The sequence below is a fragment of the Podarcis filfolensis genome, assembly GCF_964270895.1.
Source record: "Podarcis filfolensis genome assembly, chromosome: 15".
In the NCBI taxonomy this organism is placed as follows: Eukaryota; Metazoa; Chordata; class Lepidosauria; order Squamata; family Lacertidae; genus Podarcis; species Podarcis filfolensis.
This window is the reverse complement of record NC_139618.1, coordinates 11,734,048-11,759,986: the sequence shown is the minus strand read 5'-3', so window position 1 is coordinate 11,759,986 and position 25,939 is coordinate 11,734,048. Positions and strand designations below refer to the sequence as shown.

The window sequence follows — 25,939 nt, the reverse complement described above, 5'->3', positions numbered from 1 at the left end:
CTTTTGGTTTTTCTGAAATCAGGTAACTATTATGGACAGATGTGTTCTGAATTGCCTGATGGAGTAGGAAGGTTTTCAGCACCCATTCAAAACAGAAGACACAATATCTTTATTGGCAGACCGTATTCTCCCATGCCCCAGTGAAGCAAGTTGGGACATTACCCTGATGGAGCCCCTGCCCATCTCACTCAGCCCCCCCTTTCAGCTTTTGGCTCCCTCCTCCCTCCCTTGGGGCTCCCCACTCCACCCACACCATCCCGCTGATGGACCCTTACGCACCTTTGCCTGCCTCCCTTTGCCCACACATCTCTGCTGTACTTCCAGAAGACAGTGCCGCTTCTGGGGGGAGGAAGAGGAGGGGACGATACGCAAGCAGAAGGTGAGAGTGCGGTACACAAAAACACATGCCTTTTGGTCCTATGCTCCGGTGGGAGCCAACTGACTCTAGCCAAACTGTGGAATCGAAAAATGTGCATCTTTTGGTGCTGCTCTCTGGCATGAGTAGATTAAGCTGGCAGGTAGGAAAAGACTGTAAAGTGGTACCTTGGTTCTCAAACTTAATCCGTTCCAGAAGTCAGTTCCAAAACCAAAGCATTCCAAAACCAAGGCACGCTTTCCCATAGAAAGTAATTCAAAATGAATTAATTTGTTCCAGACTTTTAAAAACAACCCCTGAAACAGCAATTTAACATGGATTTTACTATCTAATGAGACCACTGATCCATAAAATGAAAGTAATAATCAATGTACTATAAAATAAATAAGACAGTATTGTAGATGATAAAAATTAAGATTTTATTTTTTTTACCTGCACTGATGATAGTCGTTGTTTGGATGGGGGGCTTTTATCCATTTCTGCAGTCACACAATCAATCAGTAGCTGAACAGGGTTCCACACAGTCACAAAAACAAATTAACCGGGAAAAAACACAAAAACGCAAAATAAATAGCAAAAACAAAAGCGCCAAACTTAATCTGTCCCAGAAGTCCATTTGACTTCCAAAATGTTCAAAAACCAAGGCACAGCTTCTGACTGGTGCAGGTGCCTAGTAAACAATAGCCGACAGCTGTATCAAATGTTCGGATTCCGAAAAAACGTTCGAAAACTGGAACACTTACTTCTGGGTTTTTGGAGTTGAGAACCAAGGCGTTTGAGAACCAAGGTACCACTGTATTCCTCCTCTAGACACTAATTCTGTCTTCTCTTAATGATTAGTTTAGCCTTGAGGAGCTTGGAACATTTCTATCTTATGACCCATCTTTCGCCCTGGAGTAGAGAGAATAAACAAGAGGCGGTTTTATCATTGCAGGGAGGAAACTCTTATATTGACATTGCAACAGAATCTGGAAATCCCTTTCAAGGTTATGGAATCAGCCATCATGTTACACAATGGCGTTGGACGGAACGCTATTGTGGCATGTGGGTAAATAACTAAATCCCGGTGTAGCTAGAAGGTAAACATCTTTCTTTAATGGAGCACTGGCGGTTCATCGGGGGGGGGGGGGCTTGCCTAAAGGTGATTCAATGCTTGATGATACGGTGTTAGACCTTTCCCTGCAGGCTTGGGCGAGGTTTGGAGAGAAACGTTTGGGAGCAGTGATGTAGCAGCAAAGTCACTGGAGGTTCTGCAGCCAGCTCACCAGAAACAGGATGGGGGCGGGGGCAGAAGGGGAGCAGAAACATCAGTGCATGCTGCTTGCTTTTGTGGATACTGATGATGTGTCACAGATGAGCTCAGTCGATACTCAGCTTGCATGTTTGGATAGCAGATACACCGAGAGCCAGGTGCGGTGGTTTGAGTGTTGGACAAGGACCCAGGAGACCAGAGTTCAAATCCCCACTCAGCCAAGAAGCTCGCTGGGGGACCTTGGGCCAGCCACCATCTCTGTCTAAGCTACCTTGCCGGGTGGTTGGTTTGAGAATAAAATGGAGAAGGGGAAGAACCACGCGAACCATCTTAAGCTGGTTGGAGGAGAAGCAGAATATAAATATAGTCATAAATAGAATCAGGAGAGTTGGAAGGGACCCCAGGGGCCATCTAGTGCAACCCCCTGCAATGCAGGAATCTCAACTAAAGCATCCATGACAGATGGCCATCCAACCTCTGCTTTAAAACCTCCTATGAATGAGAGTCCATAACCTTGGTTCGGGTCCTGCTATCCAGAGCAGGAGAAAACAAACTGGCTCCATCTTCCACGTGACAGCCCTTAAGATATTTGAAGATAAATAAATAACTGCAATATTGCATTATATTTCCAAGCTCTTTGTAGGAATGTTTCTGTTCTTCAACCAGCCTGGAAAAGGAGACTCGAAATGCTATTGGGTATCTCTGGACCAAATTAGACATGTTTGTAGCATAGTTGTTCTCCCAGTCACTCCTGGGTTTGTTTGTTTGTTTGTTTCCAAAAAGAGCTATTCAGTCCAGCATACATCTCCACTGAATGCCTGTATTATTATCTTTAATTTAAAAGGAGCCTGCTCAGTTTAAACTTCCCCATTTTGGACAGAGCAAAAGTTATATTTATGAAACCTAGTAGGAAGTAATTGCCCATTCCCATCTAGTTAATGCTAGAAACAAGTTGTAGAGGGACCTTCACGCAAAAACAAGTATGGTGCTCTGGCATGCTTTTCAGGAATGTGCAGTTCCTGGCCCATCACAGGTGTCTTTTCAATTTGTGCAATATGCGATCCTCCTTTTAATCCTGCTTGGCCCTGCAAAATTCCAGTCAGTGCCTGTCCTGTAGTTTCCTGCTGAAATCTGGTCACTTTTCACATCCTGAATCTCCCAGGGTTGGGGTTTTTTTTTTGGTCCTACTTTTGTTGCACAATAACACAAGAGTTATCCCTGGAAAAGACCCTGATGTTGGGAAAGATGGAGGGCACAAGGAGAAGGGGACGACAGAGGACGAGATGGTTGGACAGTGTTCTCGAAGCTACCAGCATGAGAGAGGCAGTGTGGGAGGCAGTGGAGGACAGGAGTGCCTGGCGTGCTCTGGTCCATGGGGTCACGAAGAGTCAGACACGACTAAACGACTAAACAACAATAACAATGCAAGAGTGCCCCCGCAATGGCAATAATGTCACTTTTGCACTGTACATTTAAAGCATGTTGAAATCACTTTAAACAGTCCTGGCTTTCCCCAAGGCATCCCAGGAGCTGTGCTTTCAATCAATCAATCAATCAATCAATCAATCAAAATCCTTTATTAGGCATAGCACACCACACATTATCAAACAAACAGAGCTGTGCTTTGTTAAAAGGTGCAGAGAGTTGTTGGGGAAGCCTTATAATCTCCCTCAGAGAACTGCATTTTCCAGAGCACCCTTCGAACGGGGATTGATTGTAAAACCACCCTGGAAACTGTAGCTCAGTGAGAGGACTATGGGGTCCCCTAACAATGCTCAGCACCAACGTATCACAAGCAACAGCTCCCAGAATTCTTTTGGGTTAGCCATGGATGTTTATAGTGGTATCATGGTATACCTATGGTGTGAATTTGGCCTAATATTTGGGAAGCATCACAGAACAACTAAAAGCTCAGAATGTTACGTGGATGGTGCAGTAAAAAAATCTTCACTAACGCATCATTATTGGGTCAGTGGTGTGCTGCAGAATATACCCACAAGACCCCTCAAGTCTAGATGGGTTTTCCAGAAATACAGTGGTACCTCGGGTTACATACGCTTCAGGTTACATACGCTTCAGGTTACAGACTCCGCTAACCCAGAAATAGTACCTTGGGTTAAGAACTTTGCTTCAGGATGAGAACAGAAATCGTGCAGCGGCGGGGCAGCGGCAGCAGGAGGCCCCATTAGCTAAAGTGATGCTTCAGGTTAAGAACAGTTTCAGGTTAAGTATGGACCTCTGGAACGAATTAAGTACTTAACCCGAGGTACCACTGTATGTGGTTAAGCCTGTTCAGTATTGCAGGATTGCCACTTTGGGCAGTGGTTGTTTATGCAAGGGGTGTTGGGAACCAGTCCCAGCCATGTAGGAGCCTGAAATTTCACATCACTTCCACTTACTGTGGCTTTTATGTGCTTCTGCGTGGGCTCCCAGCCAACACCCGGTATGCAAAATGAGGAAACTGTCAGTTGCATGCAAATGTTGACAACGCTTCACACGGTTGGTGAATATTCAGAGTTTTAGAGTTATGTTAATGAAAACAGGGCAGTTACTATTAGGGGTTTTCCTACACCTCCACCTCCACTGCCTTCATGGGCCACACGTCTGATGAAAGCAGTACTTAGCAGTGATCCCTTATGGAATTCTCATTCCGCTAGTCCCTAAGGTGTCATAGTATTTTTTTGAACTTTTTACGTATTTGTTCCTAAATTTCTGATTAAATACAATGTAAAGTGGGGGAGTGGAGGAATAAAGGTGCATACTGTTTTAAATCACATGTATTTGTAGACTGCACCTGGGTTTTTTGGGCGGTTTTTCAATGATACAAGAGACTTTTCTTCTTCTTCTCAAAACCATCTAGTGACACCTGGTGGCCTTTTTTATAGGACTCAAAAACGATTGCAGATAGGAGGGACAGAGAGCCATGGCTGATTTCTGCTGGCATCCAATACGGTGGCCACGGGAGAAGCAAGAACCTCTTGGAGTGTTAATGCTGCGAGGTGTTGGGAAGTCAAATGATGTACTGTAGAAGGATAATGAAGAATGGGTGTACTAATTTACTGTAAAAGCATTTAAAAACCAAATATCAAGTAGTGTCACCACATCATGGAATTGTAGAGTCGGAAGGGACCACAACGGTCATCTAGTTCAGGCATAGGCGAACTCCTGCCCTCCAGATGTTTGGGACTACAATTCCCATCATCCCTAGCTAACAGGACCAGTGGTCAAGGATGATGGGAATTGTAGTTCTAAACAATCTGGAGTGCCGGAGTTTGCCTATGCCTGATCTAGTCCAACTCCCGGCAATGCAGGAATCTCAACTGACGCATCCATGACAGATGGCCACCCAACGTCTGCTTAGAAACCTCCAAGGAAGGAGAGTCCACCACCTCACGAAGGAGCCCGTTCCACCGTTGAACAGCTCTCATCATCAGAAAGTTCTTCCTGACATTTTGCTGGAATCTCCTTTCTTGTAACTTGAACGCATTGGTTTGGATCCTACCCTCCGGAGCAGGAGGAAACAAGCTTGCTCCCTCCTCCATGTGACAGCCCTTGAGATATTTGAAGATGTCTATCCCGTCTCCTCTCAGTTTCCTCTTTACATTCGGAACCATTGGTGGAGTATCCAAATACCAGCTTCCCACAGCGCTCTCCCTGTGGCATTCCAGCAGACCCAAAGAACCATTCAGACTTAGCTGCACCCAGAGTGAACCCCACCCCACCCCACTGAACGACAAGGCATGGCATATCGGCTGGATCCAGCACACCTGACGCCATCAAACGGTGCCAGTCCTTAGCATGAGCAGGTAGGGGCAAAACCGATAACCAGTGTTGTGTCTTTGCAGATAATAATAATAATAATAATAATAATAATAATAATAATAATAATTTATTATTTATACCCCGCCCATCTGGCTGGGCTTCCCCAGCCACTCTGGGCGACTTCCAACAAAATATTAAAATGCAGTAATGCATCAAATATTAAAAACTTCCCTAAACAGGGCTGCCTTCAGATGTCCTCTAAAAGTCTGGTACAGTGGTACCTCGGGTTACATACGCTTCAGGTTACATACGCTTCAGGTTACAGACTCTGCTAACCCAGAAATAGTGTTTCAGGTTAAGTACCTTGCTTCAGGATGAGAACAGAAATTGTGCTCCGGTGGCGCGGCAGTAGCGGGAGGGCCCATTAGCTAAAGTGGTGCTTCAGGCTAAGAACAGTTTCAGGTTAAGAATGGACCTCCGAAACGAAATAAGTACTTAACCTGAGGTACCACTGTAGTTGTTTCTCTCTTTGATATCTGGTGGGAGGGCGTTCCACAGGGTGGGTGCCACTACCGAGAAGGCCCTCTGCCTGGTTCCCTGTAACTTGGCTTCTCGCAGTGAGGGAACTGCCAGAAGGCCCTCGGCGCTGGACCTCAGTGACCGGGCAGAACGATGGAGGCGGAGACACTCCTTCAGATCTTCTCTAACTTCCAGTTTGGCATTTCCATCACTGGGGAAGCAGCAACAGCCCTACCTGTTAGCCAATCTTTTTGGCAGTTTGAGTCAGGAAGCTTGCTTCACAGACCTTCCCTCCTGCACTCTCCTCTTCCCTCCTTGCCTGCAGTTTTGGGCATTAAGCAGCTACAAGCCGAAGCTGATTTGGGGCAGTCTGCCCCACGCTGTTCCCCTGAGAGACACAAGTTAAACTATGGAACTCACTTCCGCAGGAGGCAGTGATGGCCGTCAACTTGGATGGCTTTAAAAGAGGATTAGACAAATTCCTGGAGGATGGCTGTGCTTTGCCTCCTCAGTCAGAGGCAACAGTGATTTTGAATACCAATTGCTGGAAACCACAGGAGGGGAGAGTGCTCTTGTGTTCGAATCCTGCTTGAGAGCTTCCCACAGGCATCTGGTTGGCCACTGTGAGAACAGGATGCTGGACTAGGTGGGACACTGGTCTGATCCAGCATAGCTTTTCTTATTTTTTTTTGCATTCTTTTTTTGGGGAATATTTTATTAGTTGAATATAAGAACAACATATAATCAAATACAAGCAATAAAATACAGTTTTCCCCTAACCCCCCCCCAAAAAAACCAGCCCCAACTACGTCCAGGTTACATTAGTAATATAATCAAATGAAAAATTATTTCTACAGTTGCTGGTTTAAAAAATATCATTCCACATGCTCCTATGTGTCTTAGGTGGTTTAAATGCATGTTCTTTCTTTGATGCATATATAATAAAGTGTCAGGGAACTGACATCGGAGCTCAGAGCGGAGGTAGGGCTCTCCGATGATGCAGGAGAAGGGACCAGCAGGGAGAGGGAGAATACTTCCATTGGGGAAGGAAATAGGCGTGACACCAGGAAAGAAGGGGAGGAGGGAAGGTCTTCGGAGAGAGGGCTCCAAGACCCTTCCACAGGGTCCAGCGGGGAGAGCCCAGGACCTCCGCTGGCCATGCCCACTCTGCGCAGGAGACTTCCGCGCAGGGAGGCTAGGAGGAGACTTGGCGTCAAACAGCTTTTATGTTGGAAGAAGTTTAGGGAACGCCCACTGACAGATTCTGCCAGTGACTGAGACAGTCGCCTTGTAAGGGCTGTCAAATCAGGGAAAGGTTTAGCTACCCCAACAGCTGGGAGCAGTTTGGAATTTACGCACAAGCAACCCCAATTCCCATTACGTAAAGGAGGACCACGTTATGTAAAAGTTATGTAGTTTCCCATGTTTTCTTTCACGTACCCTTTCTGTTAACTTTCCCATCAAAATTAATTCCCAGACATAAGCATACCAAACTTCATATAGGTTCATGTTTTGTTTTTGTGGGATGATTATATTTGATTGAAAAGCAGCTTTTTAAAAAAACAACACCTTTAATCGTCTTATGCTACTGCAAGGCTAAGCACATTGATGCATGCTTAGGTCCTGTCGAAACGAATGGAATATAAGAGTTTATTCTGGGTTGAATTCCAGGTTAGGACAGCGGCTTTACGTAGACAGAAAACTGGCATTTGGCTTCCTAAGTTATGAGTCCATCAGTGAAGATGAAGGCTGCTTTTATTTTGTCCACTTGTCAAAGAAAAAGATGGATTTTCATAGACACATATCAATACAGGCATTTTTTAAAAAAACAACGGTTGAAATTTTGACAAAACATCAGGAAAAACTTCCTGCTGTCACAAGCTGTTCGCAGTGGGACAGACCCCCTTGGAAGGAGGTGACCCCTCCATTTGTTAGAAGTTTTAAAGCAGGGGTTTTAAAATGGGCACTTCTCAGGGATGCCGAAGCAGCAAATGTCCTGCATCAGCAGGGGGTGGACTAGATGGCATCTGAGGGCCTTTTCAGCTTTATGGCCCCATCTGCAGTATACATTTAAAGCAGGCTCATTTATTGTTTGGGGAACTTCAGATTACCAGGTTTTTCGTCTATAAGACCCCCCATGTATAAGACACCCCCTATTTTTGGGGACTCAGATTTAAGAAAATGGGGGGGGGGTATCTGTGTATAAGATGCCCCCTAATTTTCGACATTATTTTTAAGGGAAAAAACCTAGTCTTATACACGAAAAAATACGGTAGATGGCGTTTCAAAACCGGATCAAATTTCTCTGCCACCTCTGGTCGCACCACGGAGGTGGACTCTCAATCGGAAAAAGGAGAGTGTCTTAAATTAATCTTGCACACATTTCTCTCTCTCCTTGCCTTACAAGGTCAAGTGGTTTCCTGCTGCCGTGTGGGAGAAGAGACCTGGCTTTTTTCTCTGCAAATGTGCAACCTTCTCAAGAGGGGGAAGCTCAGAGCTTTTGTGGCTGGCTTTGCGAGTGGCTTTCCTTTGCAGGAAATGACCGTGCAGAGTGAAGTTCCTCATAATGAAGGAGCTTGGAATCGGCTTCACATCCTGCCCGTCCTTTGATTAGCAGAGTTGGTCCAGGGCCATGAACGAGCTGGTGGCCCCGGGACTGCCACCTCAGTCTCCCATAGCCTTGAAGGGTTATGGAGTCATTGAATTCGGCGAAGACGACCAGGGAGCGAGGAGTCCCCCAAACAGAAGGTCTTACATCGCCATTGCAGTGCTGTGCTACCTTAACCTGGTGAATTACATGGACTGGTTTCTTGTCCCAGGTAAGATGACCCCCCTCTCTCTGCAGTCCATTCCCTGAAAGATAGCCGTGTTAATACTGCTTTTTGAGAGGTCCGGAGAGTGGCAACATGAGAACAGGGCCTTCTCTGCAGTGGCTCCCCATCTGTGGAATGCTCTCCCCAGTGAAGTTCACCTGGCGCCTTCATTATACACCTTTAGGTGACAGGCAAAAGCGTTCCTTTTTAACCAGGCCTTTGGTTGATCTTATTGACATCCAACACACTTTTAGAATATGGCTTTTTGGGGGGGTAGGGTTGTTACTGGGTTACTGCTTTTGGTTTAATTTTATATGTTGTGATCTTGTTGTGAACCTCCCTGAGACCTCCAGATATAGGGTGGTGTATAAGTTGAAATAATAATAATAATAATAATAATAATAATAATAATAATAATAATTATTATTATTATTATTATTATTATTATTATTATTATTATTTTTTAACAGCACTATTTTTTAAACAGACTCCAGACACTCCAAGTGTCCTTATTTTCCAGAGACTGTCCTGGATTTACAGAAGCTGTCCCAGTTTCTGAATTGACCCCAGAATGTCCCACTTTTCCTTAGGACGTCCCTATTTTCATTGGAGAAATGTTCATTGGAGAAATGTTGGAGGGTATGGAGTTATGCAACCGCCTGAGCCAAGGAGATTAGCAACTATACAACCTTTAGAAGAATATCTGTGTAGTTTTATTATGTTTTTACTTATTTTGGAAGCCGCCCAGAGTGGCTGGGGCAACCCAGGCTGATGGGCAGGGTATAGATAATAAAATGATGATGATGATGATGATGATGGACTAGGATGTTCCTATTTTCGTCAGAGAAACGTTGGAGGGTATCAGACTCCCCCACAAGGAAATGTGACAGCGTATTGGACTATTTAGTTTAGAGAGAAGGCAAGCGAGAGGTGACATGATAGAAATTTAGATAATTACGCCTGGCGTGGAGAGAGTGGAAAGAGGAAGGTTTTTCTCCCTTACACATGGGAACTTGTGGGCGTCCAACGAAGCTGAGTGTTGAAAGAAAGCACTTATTCATGCGGTGAGGGCCACCAACCTGGTGGCTTTAAAAGAGGATTAATGGAGGATAAGACGTCTATGAGCCACAGTGGCTCTGCTCCCACAGCTGGAGGCAGCCGCTGGAAACCACAGGAGGGGAGAGGGGCTCTTGTGTTCGAATCCTGCTTGTGGGTTTCCCACAGGAATCTGGTTGGCCACAGTGAGAACAGGATGGGGGACTAGATGGGGGTCACTGGCCTGATCCAGCCATAGCTGTCAAGCGTCCCTTATTTGGCGGGACAGTCCCTTATCCCAGCGCCATGTCCCGCTGCTGTCCCTTATTGATGATGTCCCTTAAATTTCCCGGGTTTCAAAGGAAGCAGCTCCTCTCCCTCCCTCCTTGCCAGCCAGGGAGGAGGGAGGCTCCAACTGTGTTGCTTGGCTGTGTTGCGCACCCAATAAGGAGTCTAAGAAAGACTGGGGGGGGTGGAGCTTGCATGCTTTTTGCTGATCAAATCGGCTGCGTTGCCTGGGGACTCGCCTTTGCTCAGCACTTCCCAGCGGAGAGGTGACGGTGGTTTTCCTTGAGGCTGGAGGCTTCATTTGGCTGCTGGCTGGGCTTTCTGCCTTTGGCTCGGAGGGGCTCAGAAGTTGAACATACCTGTGCTTCGAAAATCCCTTATTTTGGCTGCTGATCCCTTATTTTCGAGGCTGCTGGTCCCTTATTTTCAAATCTGTAAGCTGACAGCTATGGATCCAGCAGAGGTTCTTCTTATGTTCTTAAAATGCAACAAAATGATAAGAACTGGAGCTCTGTGAGGGGTAAACCACAAGCCCAGAATTCTTTGAGAGGGAAATGTGCTTCCAATGTGCATTAAAGGCATGGTCGTACGCAGCCACAGTTCCCATTCGGTATGACATGCCAGACGACACCTGTTGGCCTCCATGTTTTGTCCTGGATTTCCAGAGTCCTGCCCCCTGCCCCCATATCCAAGGGGCTTGTATTTCTAAACCAAAGTTCACAGCCTCTGATGTCCCCAACAAAGAATTAATGCTATTTTGGGCTTGCCAATTCTGCGAAATGGAAAGGCAGGCTCCTTTCCTTTTCCACCCTTTGGTTGTATAGCATCTTCCATCAAAATGTCAACGAAGAGCAGGGCCCTGATTCTCAGAGGGTTTCTGCTGTTAGGTTATCGACAGATTAAGGTAAGCTTCATAAGAGCTCAAGTAAAAGCAAAGTGAGATGGGTGATCCCTGCTTCTCTGCAAGCAAGCAAACAACAACAACAACAATGATAAATTTGCTTTATACCCCGGCCTCCCCGGCCAGAGCCAGGCTCAGGGCGGCTAACACCAGTAAAATTACAGTAAAAACATAATAGGAAAAAAACCCACCAATTTAAAATACAGGTTAAAATGCAATTTAAAATGCAGCCTCATTTTAAAAGTAGCCCATAGATCAAAACCCTAAGGGGAGGGAAACATAAGGGTCAGATCGAGTCCAAACCAAAGGCCAGGCGGAACAGCTTTGTCTTGCAGGCCCTGCGGAAAGATGTCAAGTCCCGCAGGGCCCTAGTCTCTTGTGACAGAGCATTCCAGTCGGGGCCAGTACTGAAAAGGCCCTGGTCCTAGTTGAGACGAGTAGTACAACAAGTAGTAAAGGCAGCTTTGTATAACCTGAGCTGCTAGATCAAAGTAGCGCTCCTTTGCTAAACCTCTGCTTCCCCTTCCCACAAGCTGGGGCAAGGGGATGGAGCCTATCATGTCATAGAAGCAGACTTGGATTTTACCCAGCCATGGGAGAACTTAGGCCAATCTAACCTAACTCAAAGGATAAAATGCAGGGTGGGTGACCATGCTTGCTCTCTTGGAGACAGGGTAGGATAACAAACAAACGTTAAGAAGTCAAAATTAATCCTATCGCTGTAACATTGTGGTTGTAATGGATTTTTGCTGTGTTACAGGGGTGCTTCAACACGTACAGACCTACTTCAAACTACGAGACAGCAGCGCAGGCTTGTTACACACAGGTAAAACCATGTTAATACAATGGTATTCTCTTTTGTTGCTTTCAGCATGTGTATGATCATAATCGGGACTTGGGTGGCGCTGTGGGTTAAACCACAGAGCCTAGGACTTGCCAATCAGAAGGCTGGCGGTTCGAATCCCCGCAACGGGGTGAGCTCCCGTTGCTCACTCCCTGCTCCTGCCAATCTAGCAGTTTGAAAGCACACCAAAGTGCAAGTAGATAAATAGGTACCACTCCGGCGGGAAGGTAAACGATGTTTCTGTGCGCTGCTCTGGTTCGCCAGAAGCAGTTTAGTCATGTTGGCCACATGACCCGGAAGCAGTACGCTGGCTCCCTTGGCCAATAAAGCGAGATGAGGGCCGCAACCCTAGAGTCAGTCATGACTGGACCTAATGGTCAGGGGTCCCTTTACCTTTTTATGATCATAATCAATTAACTTCCCCCACACCACTACTGCTTTTGCCTTGCATTTGCCTTGTATTGAAATGAATGGGGTGGAGCGACATAATTAATTATGTAAATTACACGAGTTGCATAATTTCACCACAGCGGACGGTGAGACAAATAGCGTCATTTTTGTCAGATGGTGAACTGCAGCAGAAAGGAAACAGCTCTGTGTGCAATAAATACAGGGTGGAGGGGGGATGGATGTAATGATGTCTTGTTACATTACTGCAAGGGTGAGGACAGACTCTCGTTTCAGTCCCTGGGAAGCAACTGCCAACCATTGCAGACAGTACAGAGATAGATGGACCAATGGTCTGACTCTGCGTAAGGCAGCCTTCTAGAAAGAAATTCAAAATGGCGTTCTGAGAATACTGGAATTTTGTGCTATGCAAAAACCATACAAAATAAGATCTGCCTGTTGGTTAACGTTTCTCAGGAAGCTGGATTTCGCACCCAACACCACATCCTGTGTTTTATTCTCTGCCCCCCTGTGAAATTGTGGCATTTTGACAGACCTGTGCAGGCAACCCTCCCAAATGACCGGTCTGTTATAACACATTCTCTCATGTTCCCTTAGCCTTCAGGTCTCTGTTTCTTAAAAATAAAATGAAGATCTGCTTCACATTCAAATAAATAAACACATTACTGTATATAGAAAACTTCGCTTTGTGAAAGCGAAGCCAAAACTGCTTTCAAAATGGATTTTATGTGTGTGTGAATCTGGAACTGTGTGTGAAAAAATAATAGAAATAATATACAATGAGTCTAATCGGAAGTCAAATGTGTTTATTTTTATTTTTTTCCTTTCTTCTAATTCTTTCTTTAATTTTTTTTTTTTGTCCTTTGTACTGTTGTACTGTTTTATTGTTGTTAGCTACCCTGAGCCCGGCTTCGGCTGGGGAGGGCGGGATATAAATAAAATTTATTATTATTATTATTGATCTGCTAAGAAAGAGATAAAGAGATAAAAGTTAAATATGAAAATCTGAGCAAGCTAAAGTGATGTTCTGTAATTTTTCAACTACTGTTAAAGATGGTCAGTTGTAATGAACTGAGGTAGTAGTTATTGTGGATTTTTTTTGTTATTGTTGAATCTTAAATCAAGTATTAAAAACACACACACAAAAATGGATTTTATGTGTGTGTGAATAGGTCTTCGGTCAGATCCAGCAGTGGGCTTTTATGTTTTTAATCAAAACAAAGATTCTTAAAATATGCTTCTGTTTGTCTAAATTCATCTTGAATATAGCCAAGAGCGACACCCACACTCTGGGTAGACCCACGGTCAAATCCCATGGAGTTTACTGGGAGGCCCTAGACCAGTCAGTCTCAGCCTAGCCTACCTCACAGGGTTGTAATGAGGATAAAATGTGTGTGTTTACGACAAATCTTAGATCTTTGGTAGAAGGATGGTGAAGTGTGGGAACGTAACAGATGGGGTAGACACTGGGATAGCTCAGTCAGTAGAGCATGAGACTCTTAATCTGGGGGCCATGGGTTCAAGCCCCACAATGGGCAAAATATTCTTACACTGCAGCAAGTTGGACCCTTGTGGCCTCTTCCAGCTCTTAAGATTCTATGAATTGAAGGAAAGTGAAATAATGTGATAAATACACTGAAATGGACCCTGGTGAACTCCCACACAGCTGTCAACATTCATCGCTCCTCTTGCTTCTTTCCACAACAGTTTTTATTATTTGTTTCTTGGTGGCTGCCCCTCTTTTTGGATATCTCGGTGACAGATACAACCGCAAAATCATCCTGAGTGCTGGGGTAATCCTCTGGTCAGGCGTTACCCTTGCCAGCTCATTCATCCCAGACTGGGTAAGTGTCAATTATTTGATTTTTTGGGGGGTGGAGGTTTGTCTGCATGAATAGATGTTCCATTTTGGGAATGGTACACCTCCTGGTGGCGTTCGAATGTTCAGCAAACCCAAAGCTGGTTCAATGAGCTGAGGCTCATCTATTACAAATACGAAAGGTGGGTGGGGGGAAGGAAACATATTTTAAAAATTAGCTAATGCTTTCCCCCCACAAGAAAAATAGGTGCCAGAATTCACTGTGAAGTTGTTACAATAAGTCACCGGGCGACTTAGGGCAGCCCTGAACAGATGCCAGTTTGATAACAGACCCATTTACTGGAGGTGCAAAAAACTACAGCCATCTGTCTCCTTAGCTGGTCTGGAGGTTAAGCCTGGTTCTGGTATAGGTCAAATCATTGTGCCTTCACCGCCCTCATTCTCTGAGATTCTGGCAAATGTCTAGGGCAGCTTGGAAGGGCCCTCGTGCAAACGCACACACGTGCAACAGTAGAGGCCTGGCGGGAAATCTTAAAGCCCCCTGCCACTATACAGTGGTATCTCTGGTTGCGAACGGGATCCATTCCAGAGGCCCATGCGCAACATGAAAAGAGCACAACCTGCAGCGGCGCGTCTGCGCATGCGCGGGTTGCGATTTGCCGCTTCTGCGCATGCTCGTGACGTCATTTTGCACGTCTGCACATGTGTGAGCGGCGAAACCCAGAAGTAACCCTTTCCGGTACTTCCGGGTCGCCACGGGACATAACCTGAAAGAACGTAACATGAAGCGGACGTAAGATGAGGTATGACTGTACTGGAGACGGATTGAAGAGAAGGGAATACGAATTGGCTGCCCTGTAGCTTGACCAATCACGGCTAGAAGTTAGCTGGAGTCATAGGTCTTTTAAAAAAGTGTAGACTTGCACAAGCTGGCCAGCTTCTGTTTTGACTTGTAATGTACGTTTTGGGCTTCTCAGAAGTACATAAAGGCAAGATGGTGGTGATGGGTGCGCCGGCCCGCAATGATGCCCACCTGAGAGTTGCTGGAACTGCACTCCTGCATGCTCCGGCTGGGGGGAAAAAGCACTGGCTAGGAGAACAGCTCAATTTTTCTCAGGCTACCCAATTTAGAACGGAGGGAACTGCTCAGAGAAACTCTGAGTGATATTCTGGGCAATAAAGATGCAAGCTTTATGTTATACAGTGGTACCTCGGGTTACATACGCTTCAGGTTACAGACTCCGCTAACCCAGAAATAGTGCTTCAGGTTAAGAACTTTGCTTCAGGATGAGAACAGAAATCATGCTCCGGCGGTGCGGCAGCAGCTGGAGGCACCATTAGCTAAAGTGGTGCTTCAGGTTAAGAACAGTTTCAGTACGGACCTCCGGAACGAATTAAGCACTTAACTTGAGGTACCACTTTAATTGTTTGCCTGGACTGGATCGTGGGCTACAGTCTATGAGACAGAAAAGAGAGTAAAGATAGGGAAATTTGTATATCTTTTTATGTCTTGTCTTCTGTTCGGCATGAGCTTCTTCTGAAGGGGCAGGAGGATAAATTAAAATAAACAAAGGTTATGCCGAGTGCTGGAAGGTGCTATTTAATATGTGTCCTTTTCAATATCTTGCACATCTCTTCCCCTTCCTCAAGATGCCCTGGCTGTTCTTCATTTCGCGGGGACTGGTGGGTGCTGGCACTGCCAGTTACTCCACTATCGCGCCCACCATCATCGCTGACCTGTTTGAGAAAGACCGCAGAACGTGCATGCTCTCGCTCTTCTATATCTTCATACCGGTTGGAAGGTAGATCTCTGTTCTCTGAGACAAACTGGGAAGGATCTGGGGCTAGGGGGCAGCACGGAAGTGGGGAAGGGGAGAAGCAGGGGCAAAAGACTTTCTGGTTGGAGCCTCTTCATTTTCCTTTCGGCAAGGGGGGGGATGGGCCACCCACCCCTCCATCCTTGCAGTTCTGATGTTCAAACTGAAAGGGCCAATCATTTTGTACCCAAAAACACCGGGGAGGAATTACCAGCAAGATTCAGGGAACTCAAGACATGCAGAACTGCAAAAAATATTTATGGGAAGAAAGGCAGTGTGAGAAACTGAGATATGAAAGTGAGGAGCTAAATGGCACCTTAAACCCAGGTTATGGGTGCAACAATGGAATGTCTAGGTGCGCTTTTTATAACAAGAATACAAAGCTGAAAATGAATGAACTGCAGCTAAAATATTATGTTCATTTTTCACATGGTCTAGTCCTTCTCTTGCCCACCCCTCTAATATTCTTAAGAGGGTCTCTTATCCAGTCTTAAGAGAGTAGCTGGAAGTGAGGAGGCAGAAAAAGTTCCTCCTTTCCTTCCACTCTGCAGTTTTAATCTGAAATCTTAGGCACAGTACTGCACCCAGAGTTCAGAAACTTCTTGCGCTGATCAAATTCCCTGTCACAAAATGTGCCTAGAACAATGGGAGTTTCGAACATTGAAGAAAGATCTAGAGGTGCAGAGAGGGAGAACCTCTCAAACAGCCCCATGAGGACTGAGTGTGCTCAGTAGTCACAAAAAGCTGACTGTTTCGGGGGGGGGTGTTTGAGAGCGGACACAAAAAACCAGGTTGGGTGGAATGGGAATCCGGAACGGCAGCAGTCCTCACTGCAACACTTTGTTGCAGGTCCCACTTACTACATTGATATCCCTCTTTCTTTTCCTCATGGAACTCCATGCGTCATACATGCAGGTTACCTAGGTGACCTTTCATCCATGCACTGGCCAAACCTGGACCTGCTTAACTTCAGCAAGACAGCTGCATCCAAGGCCACGTTCTAGACTCTTGACTGGTTCTGATAGTTGTTTGAAGAGGATCAGTCATTGGCCACAATTGGAAGCCACATTTTATTGAACTGCAGAGACTCTAAACTTTTTAAACTGGAGAAGCTAAGAAGTGACCACCAAAGCTCCAACATGAAAATAGGGACATCCTATTCCATCATCGGGATGCGGGTGGCACTGTGGGTTAAACCACAGAGCCTAGGACTTGCTGATCAGAAGGTCGGCGGTTCGAATCCCCGAGATGGGGTGAGCTCCCGTTGATCAGTCCCTGCTCCTGCCAACCTAGCAGTTCGAAAGCACGTCAAAGTGCAAGTAGATAAATAGGTACCACTCCGGCGGGAAGGTAAACGGTGTTTCCGTGTGCTGCTCTGGTTTGCCAGAAGTGGCTTAGTCATGCTGGCCACATGACCTGGAAGCTGTACACCGGCTCCCTTGGCCAGTAAAGCGAGATGAGCGCTGCAACCCCAGAGTCGGTCACGACTGGACCTAATGGTCAGGGGTCCCTTTACCTTTTATTCCATCATCATCATCATAAACATCACCATCATTTTATTATTTATACCCTGCCTCTCTGGCTGAGTTGCCTCAGCCACTCTGGGCGGCTTCCATCATATATTAAAACACAAAGGAACATTAAACATTTAAAAAACTTCCCCATAGAGGGCTGCCTTCAGATGTCTTCTGAAGGTTGTATAGTTCCTTATCTCCTTGGCTCAAGGGTTGCATAACTCCAAACCTCTCAACGTTTCTCCACTGAAAATAGGGACGTCCTAAGGAAAAGCGTCATATTCCAGGGTCAAATCAGAAACCGGGGTGGCTTCTGTAAATCCGGGACTGTCCCTGGAAAATAGGGACACTTGGAAGGTCTGGACCACTGGCATGGGAGGTGTGCACCCTAATTCTGAGCTGTAGCCCCTCCCCTGAAGAGCTTCTGTCTAGGCTAGTGACCTGGCAACCAAACTGGTGCTCAGTCTGTCCCCTAGACATGCTTGGTGGTTTGAAGCAGTCAGATAAAAACGGTGCGTTTCCTTTCTCTTGCAGTGGGCTCGGTTACATCATGTCATCTGGAATGGCGTCGGCTACTGGCCACTGGAACTGGGGGTTCAGGGTGAGTCTTTTCTGGGTGGACCCCCTTTTTGGGTAAAATGGTGGGGTTCTTCCACTCTGAACTTTATCAAGGGAGTTTCATTCATCAAATCCGACCGCTGGCCTCAGTCCACCGTCAGCCTGTTTTGTGAAGAGGCAGAAACTGTTTGAAACAGAAGACTGGTTTGGGATCTGCAGTTCTAAAACCAAGGGCCTGCTTTAAAAAATGACTGGCAAGAGCTTATAGGAACTCCATCATTTCTGCCTTGACTATTATTATTATTTATATATCGCCCTATACCCAGAGGTCTCAGGGCAGTTCGCAGAATAAAATGGAAACTTAAAATCACAAAATGCATAATCAAAACAAAAACAACAACCCACTAACCCTTCCCCCAATAACTCCTCCTTATTGATCATCAGAATGTTGCCCTTTCATCATGGTCTTTGTTGAAAGCCCTTTTCCTGCAACATCAGCAACTGTTCCTTTCTCTGTAGGTCACCCCTTGTATGGGAGCTGTAGGCTTGGCTTTCCTCATTTTCTTGGTTCCTGAATCATCCCGGCGTGGAGCTGTGGAGCCTGCAGCTGACAAGGTCAGAGGGGATTCAACTTGGCTCAAGGACATTTCATCGCTTTGCAAAAAGTAAGTATCATTATTATTATTTGAATTTTCAGTGCCTGTATGGAATGCCAACCCTTTGCTTAGAAGTGCAGCTTTTAGCCTTAGGTAGTATAATACACATACATAAATTCTATCTGCCATCTAAGGACAACACTGTGTCCCTGATGAAGACCAGGCTCAAGTCCCCGAAACCTTATATACTTTGACAAATCCGTGCATCTTGAAGGTGCTGCAAGTTGAGCTGGATCCAGTAGAGGGCGATGTTGACTTGAAGAAATCTTCTCTAGGCATCCTTTGAACATTTCATGCTCAGGGCCAAGTCAGGCATAGCTGTCAACTTACAGATTTGAAAATAAGGGACCAGCAGCCTCGAAAATAAGGGACCAGCAGCCAAAATAAAGGATTTTAGTCAACCAGCTCCCGAGTGAAAGGGAGAAAGCCCAGCCAGCCCAACAGCCAAACAAAGCCTCAAGCAGTGGTTCCCACAGCAAAGCAAACCGGCAAAGGGGGTGCAGCAAGGAAAACCACCGTCACCTCTCCGCTGGGAAGCGCTGAGCAAAGGCGAGTCCCCAGGCAACGCGACCGATTTGATCGGCACAAGGCATGCAAGCTCCACCCCCCAGTCATTCTAAGACTCCTTATTGGGTGAGCAACGCAGCCAAGTAACACAGATAGAGCCTCCCTCCTCCCTGGCCGGCAGGGAGGGAGGGAGAGGAGCTGCTTCCTTTGAAACCCGGGAAATTTAAGGGACATCATCAATAAGGGACAGCAGCGGGACACAGCGCTGGGATAAGGGACTTTCCCGCCAAATAAGGGACGGTTGACAGCTATGAAGTCAGGTAGCGAACATTGTCTGCTCTGGAAGGTAAAAGACCCCCCGGATGGTTAATTACGATACTGTGTGCCCTACTTGGCTACCATGTAAAATGCTCGTTTATGACGTAGGCACTGAAATTTCAGGCTTGTGAAACACTTGCCACCCTCCCTGCTAACATTATGTCATTTCTGTGGGTTGCAGTTAGCTTTCAGCAATGTCGAAAGGCCCTCTAAAAATTAAAAATTACCTGATTACCCAGAATGCTCTGGTGAACATGCTGGCTAGCCCCCTGAGCTATCAAACATCACCTTGTCTTTCTTCTCCTTAATTAAAAGATGAGTAGAGTATACTGTCAGGCATCCAGATACTCTACAGCAGGAGGGCAGGGGTGTTTTTCAGCCCAGGATCCACATCACTTCTCAAGCAGCCTTCTGGGGGCCGCATGCCGATGGTAGGCAGAGCCAAAGGCAAGAGTGGGTGGAGACAGGGGCCAAAATTCAACACAGAGCAAAACGGCGGTGGCTGGTAGGACAGAAGGCAGGAAGCCCAACAGTAGGTGGCGCCAGAGCCTGTGACAGGCAAAGCCAGCTAGTTCTAGTTTTAGCCTATCCTCCTCCCTGCTGAGTTCTAGAAGGGGCAACACTGAGGTGGAGGAGGAGGAAGGTGGTAGCCTGGGCCCACTTGCTGGGCAGGTTATAAGGAAGAAGGCAGGCAGGTGGGGGCTGACTGAGGGCAGATGGAGGTTGGTGGGGCAGCCTCCACTGGAACAACAGGTGTGACCCTTGCCTTTTTACAGTCAGCTGTATTCCAACCATGTAAAGGCCAGGGGTATCGACACATAGATCACAGAATTGTAGAGTTGGAAGGGACCACGTGGGTCATCTTGTCCAATCCCCTGCAATGCAGGAATATTTTGCCCAATGTGGGGGTGGAACACAAGACCCTGAGATCAAGGGTCTCATGTTCTGCCAACTGAACTATCTCCATTCACCCAGAAGAGCAAAGGCTATTATCACAGTTTAGTCAGCCAGAAGCACTCAAGGAAACTGCAGAACGTGGCAAGCTAAGGCTGTGGACCGGGAGGTATGGCCGGATGAAATCCTGAGGGCCAGACAGAAAGGCCTCAAGGGCCGCATTTGCCCCCCAGGCCTGAGGTTTTCCCTCCCCCTGATTTGGAGAGCAATAACAAGCCAAAACCCAAGACACCAAGGAAACTATTTAAATATGTTTCTTATTCCACCCCACCCCCTGTCAGCTGGAGTTTCTTGTGGTCCTCGCTCGGGGTGACAGCCATGTCCTTCATTGTCGGAGCTCTGGGGTTCTGGATGCCGGTGTTCCTTTCCAGAGCTCAGCTCATCCATGATGCTGTCCCTCCCTGCAAACAGGAAGGGTCGTGTGACACCTCCAACAGGTGAGACAAGCTTCCTTTGGGAGAAGCAAACAGAGGGCATGGGGAACGCCCCATAGGAGAGATTATCTGAATATTTTTTATTTACCGTATTTTTAAAGAAATGTGACAACAGGAGGCTGTGGCGGAGATGGAGCGTTGCAGAAAGATCACACCTGTTTGATTTGTGAACCACCCTGAGATCTATAGGTATAGGGGAGTAGGCAAATTTAATAATAAAAATAAGTAATTTCTTCCTGCCAGAGCATGGTAAAAGCACAAAGATACAGTCATGTCATAATAATGATAATACAAGCCAATCGACAGAGCCAATGTTTATAAGGTTATATAACCTGCTGTGGTCTTAAAAACACACACATATTTTTTCCTGTCCTCCAGCCAGATATTTGGAGGAATAACTATTGCAACTGGCATCTTTGGAGTCATTGTTGGAGCAGAAGCCGCCAGAAGATTCAAGAAGACCAATGCAATGGCTGACCCTCTGATCTGTGCTGTGGGCTTGCTGACGTCATCTCCATCCATGTATCTGGCGATCATGCTGGCTCAGGAAAGCATTATAGCTACATATGTAAGTGGCAAGTACAGTGGTTCCTCAGGTTAAGTACTTAATTCGTTCCAGAGGTCCATACTTAACCTGAAACTGTTCTTAACCTGAAACACCACTTTAGCTAATGAGACCTCCTGCTGCTGCCGCGCTGCCGGAGCACGATTTCTGTTCTCATCCTGAAGCAAAGTTCTTAACCTGAAGCACTATTTCTGGGTTGGCGGAGTCTGTAACCTGAAGTGTATGTAACCTGAAGCGTATGTAACCCGAGGTACCACTGTATGTGGCAAGAGGGGTTTTGCCTTAGCGGCTGGCCTCTCTTCAAAGACAACCTTGCCTATGGGGGAATTGGGCGTTCATAGGAGAGATACTGGCTTGGAAAGGTTTCTAGTCCTCAAGATTGCAAGACTGAAATATTGCAGACGAACCTTTCTGAATTTCATATATGCGAGCAGGCAATATCACCAGGGAAGCCTGGACTGGGTGCCAGGGGCCTCTAGCATACTCATCAATATACCCTATCTAGTATTTAATTTTTGGTCATTGCACTGGGTAAATCTGCACCCTGAAAGTTAGCTGCTTTTTGTTTTAATCAGTCAAATTGTACCAGCCAAACAGCTTGGAAACCTGAGAGGGAGGCTTCCCATAGTTGGCTGTAGCAGCAGTTGGAGCCTGTAGTAGCTGCTACTGTCACTTGGGCACTTCCTTGTTCACAAGCTCCCGCAAGCCGGTTTATGAGCAAATCTATATCCTCTGCCAGCTATTGCTGGCAAAATGAAGGATCTTCCCATGTTCCTAATTTCTCTCAGCTGAAACCCAACACTGGTAACACCGCCCTCAGCTCATTGGTAGGAAGGTGGGATCGTGTAAGGGTTGCTGGTACCCAAAACATGAACCGTTAATAGGATGGAGAGTGGTATATGGCCTCTATTTGATCTTTCTGTGTGTGCATTTGCAAATCTCCAGTGCCCTGTCAACTCATGACGTTCTTTCTACCTCTCTGTGTGCTTTTTCCCTATTTCAGATTTTTATTGCCCTTGGAGAATTTCTTTTATCCTTAAACTGGGCCATTGTGACTGACATACTGCTGGTGAGTTCAGCTGTCTTTTTCTGTCATATTGATTTTGCTGATAACCTGATACACCTATTCTTAGATCTCTGCTCTCTCTTTCTCTCTCTGTTTTCTACCTTCACATCCCTTCAGGTCCATAGCCAGAAACGTAGCGGAGACAAGAGTCACACGGGGCGGGGGGGGGGGAAGCGGGGCATTTTAAGTTAATGTGAAATGACTTAACATGCAATCTCTTGAATATTATCCTGCTGGCACATCCTTCTGTGTTGAGTGGGGCTTGCTCCCAGGAAAGTGCGTGTTGGATTGCAGCCAAAGAGGATATCTTCGGCTAGAGGACTCGGATGTGTGGCCACCCTCCTTGCACACCATCCAGAAGTGGTCTCTCTCTTTCAGACATTTGCAGTGCAAAGCCAGGCACACCCAGGAAATTGTTTAGTTGGTCTCTGTGGTAGGGCTGGCATCTTTGCTAGCAACCAGCAGTATGTTGCTAGCAAGGCAAGGCCCACGTTAGAAGCACTGATATGGCAACCACAGCCTGCTTCCTTATGTAGGTGTTACAGCCTGGTTGGATGCAGAGGAAACATTGGAGGACCGGCTGGGGAACCCCCAAGGGAAGAAGGCTCAGAACTCAGGGACTGGTGGTGGTCAGAGGGAGAAGGAGGGAGGAGGTGTTGGAAACTGAAGAGGCAACAGGGCTGAGTGAGCAGGAAGAGTCTGTGGCAGAGAGAAGTCCAGAATCAGAGGCAGTAGCTGAAGCAGAAGAAGAGAGAGGCCAAGAGGAGTCAGGTTGGTGCAGAGTCACAGGTGGCTGCCCCTCCTGCTGTGACAGGCTCCCCTCCTGCCTCCCTGTTTCACAGAAGCAGAAGAGGCATGAAGAGGGTGGAGGCAGTGGCGTAGCGTGGGGGGTGCAGGGGGGGCCGGCCGCACCGGGCGCAACGTCTGGGGTTAGGGCAAATCCACAGGTTAGGGGGCGCAAATCCACGGGTTAGGGGGCGCAAATCCATGGGTTAGGGGGCGCAAATTACTTGCCTTGCCCCGGGTGCTGACAACCCACGCTACGCCACTGGGTGGAGGAGAGGTTGGCTTCATGGAGGCAGAGTCTCCGATTGCTTGGGGAAAACCCTGGAGAGGAGAGGACCTAGGCAGCTGTGTGGAGGTGAGGGCCTTCAGTCTCATCAACTGCTTCACAGGGGCAAGACCTGCCGGAGATGAGTTGCTGTGCTCATTAGGCCTGACACTCCTGCATCAATTGTGTTTTGCTGATAAAGAGTTAACTCTGATTTGCACAGTGTGATTTACTGCTGGCTCGCTCCTGGCAGTCAAGCACATCTAGCTGGTCTTTCCTACTTCCTACTTACCTTGACCATCGGATCTTTTCCCTTTGACTTTTCAGTATGTCGTGAAACCAACATGCCAATCCACCGCACTATCTGTACAGATTTTTGTTAGTCATTTGTTTGGTGATGCCGGAAGCCCCTATCTCATTGGAATTGTAAGTTATATGGGCAGCTTTAGAGGTGGGGGTGGGCTGAAGTCCCCCCCACCCCTTGATGGGAAACGGTACAAAGTGATCTCATTTTACAAGCGCATAGAAATTCTTTGCACTGTGAGTGAATAGGTGCACTGTGAGTGAATAGCTTGGGGCTTCATTTCATGGCAGGTTGAAGCCGGTTCTTGATCCTGGCGATGTTCAAATGGACCAGAGGCAGAAGGCATAATCCGAGACAGGCAGGAAATCAGGCAATAGATAAGGGAACCAACCTAGGACCAGAGGCAGACAGGCAGTCGAAAGATGGTCAGCTGGTCAGGTAGAGAGCTAAGTGGATGAAGACGAAAGGATCAGATGTAGGAAAGCCATCAGAGGTCCAAGACCACCTGCACCACTGCTAATATATTAGCCAATTTACTCAGACTACTAAGAAACAAAGTGAGTTTTACACAGCCAGCCAGGCTCCTGTTGGTCCCTCAAGAACCAAATGGTCTTGAATAGGGTTACGGGGAGAAATTCAATACCATTTGCATTTAAAGGAAACCTCCCTAATTTGCACTTTCGAAAACACAATTCTTCTATGCTTCAAAATTAGAAATTCTCCTTTAAACAAATTAGAAATTCTCCTTTAAACAAGAAATTCTCCTTTAAACACAAAAATACTTAGGCTAGACTTAATTTTGCAAATCAGTTCTCTGGCCAATTAATGGGCATATAATGAGGCTGAGTGTGCATCAAAATGCATATATTTTTGAAGATAGCAGACAAATATGAATTACATTAGAGAAAATACTCTGCAAGAATGTGCATCTTAGGCAAAATTGCACAGAAGCATATGTATATTAGCAAAAATCTGCACTAAAATGTTAACGAATTTTCATGAGGACTTTCTTAATAAATAAATAAATTTGCAAAGTGGAAATGTGGAGAACTGACCTGAGGACAGAAAAAAAATGAGAGAAAATGACATATTTACCCATTTCAGTCTTGAAAGAACTAAAGTCCTAGCTTTGGCCACCAGAGGGCTGGCACCAGTCAGGCCGTCAAACGCATCAGTTTATCCATTCCAGAGTTTTTGCTTCACCTGTGTTAGGGCCCAGGAAGCTTCAGGGCAAGCTCAGGTCAAGTCCAAAAGCAACCAGAGAAAACAACACGGTCAGACTGAACGGGGTTCAAATCCCCCACTTGGCCCTGAAGCTCACTGGGTGATTTGCAGGGGGGCGGTCACTGCCTCTTGACCTGCCAGGGTTGCTGTGGGGATTAAATGGGGAGGGGGAGAGCCATGGCTGCCACCTTGAGCTCCTTAGAGGAAGAGGGTAGGGCATAAATGCAATAAGCAGAGTCAAAAATCATGTCCCCCCCTCCAGATCTCCAGTGAAATCCAGAAGCGACAGGCAGGGGCTTCTTCCTACCTCGCGTCCTTCCGGAGCCTGCAGTACAGCTTTGTCCTATGCTGCTTTGTCGGTGCTCTTGGGGGAGGCTGCTTCCTCCTGACCGCCCTCCGGATCAAAGAAGATCGGCTGGAAGCTGCACCTCCACTGCCAGGCAAAGGTAACCCTGACCCTTGGGCTCAGCACATCTGTACTGTGAGCATCGCCCTGGCTTTGGCCATCATTTTTTGCCAGTCCGACCTTTCCAGCTGAACTGTAGAGTCATAGATTTGTAGAGTTGGAAGGGACCTCAAATGCCATCCAGTCCAACCCCCTGCAATGTGGGGATCTCAGTTAAGGCATCCATGACTGGTGGCCGCCCAACCTCTGCTTAAACACCTGCAAGGAAGGAGAGTCTACAGCCTCCCAGGGCAGGGGCGGAGGAAGTGGGGTGCAGTGGGTACAGACTGCCCCAGTGTCACAACTGAGGGGGGGGTGACAAAATGCCGGGCGGCATTCACCGCGGGGCCTGCAGTGTGCCTGAGCCACGTGTCTCTACTGGGAGAGATGTGGTGGCTTGGGCACACACAGGCCCCACACTGCCCAAATGGTCTGCCTGCTGCCTCCCCACCCCCAGCTGTAGGGTGGCTGAGTGGGGGGAGGCAGGCAGACTCCAGAGGCCCCACGGT

At 46.8% G+C, this 25,939-nt stretch overlaps 1 protein-coding gene across 1 annotated transcript; it reads left to right on the top strand.

Annotated features, from left to right (window-relative positions):
- Nucleotides 1–1,366: 1,366 nt before the first annotated feature.
- On the top strand, nucleotides 1,367–25,697 carry SPNS3 (SPNS lysolipid transporter 3, sphingosine-1-phosphate (putative)). The gene is made up of 13 exons (XM_083587776.1): nucleotides 1,367–1,455; nucleotides 5,219–5,434; nucleotides 8,317–8,728; nucleotides 11,707–11,772; nucleotides 13,906–14,042; nucleotides 15,668–15,819; nucleotides 17,883–17,949; nucleotides 18,426–18,571; nucleotides 20,623–20,778; nucleotides 21,154–21,343; nucleotides 22,344–22,409; nucleotides 23,785–23,883; nucleotides 25,248–25,697. Exons 3-13 carry the CDS (start codon nucleotides 8,542–8,544, stop codon nucleotides 25,521–25,523), a joined length of 1,542 nt encoding a protein of 513 aa, XP_083443902.1. The 5' UTR covers nucleotides 1,367–1,455; nucleotides 5,219–5,434; nucleotides 8,317–8,541; the 3' UTR covers nucleotides 25,524–25,697.
- The last annotated feature ends 242 nt before the right edge of the window (nucleotides 25,698–25,939 follow it).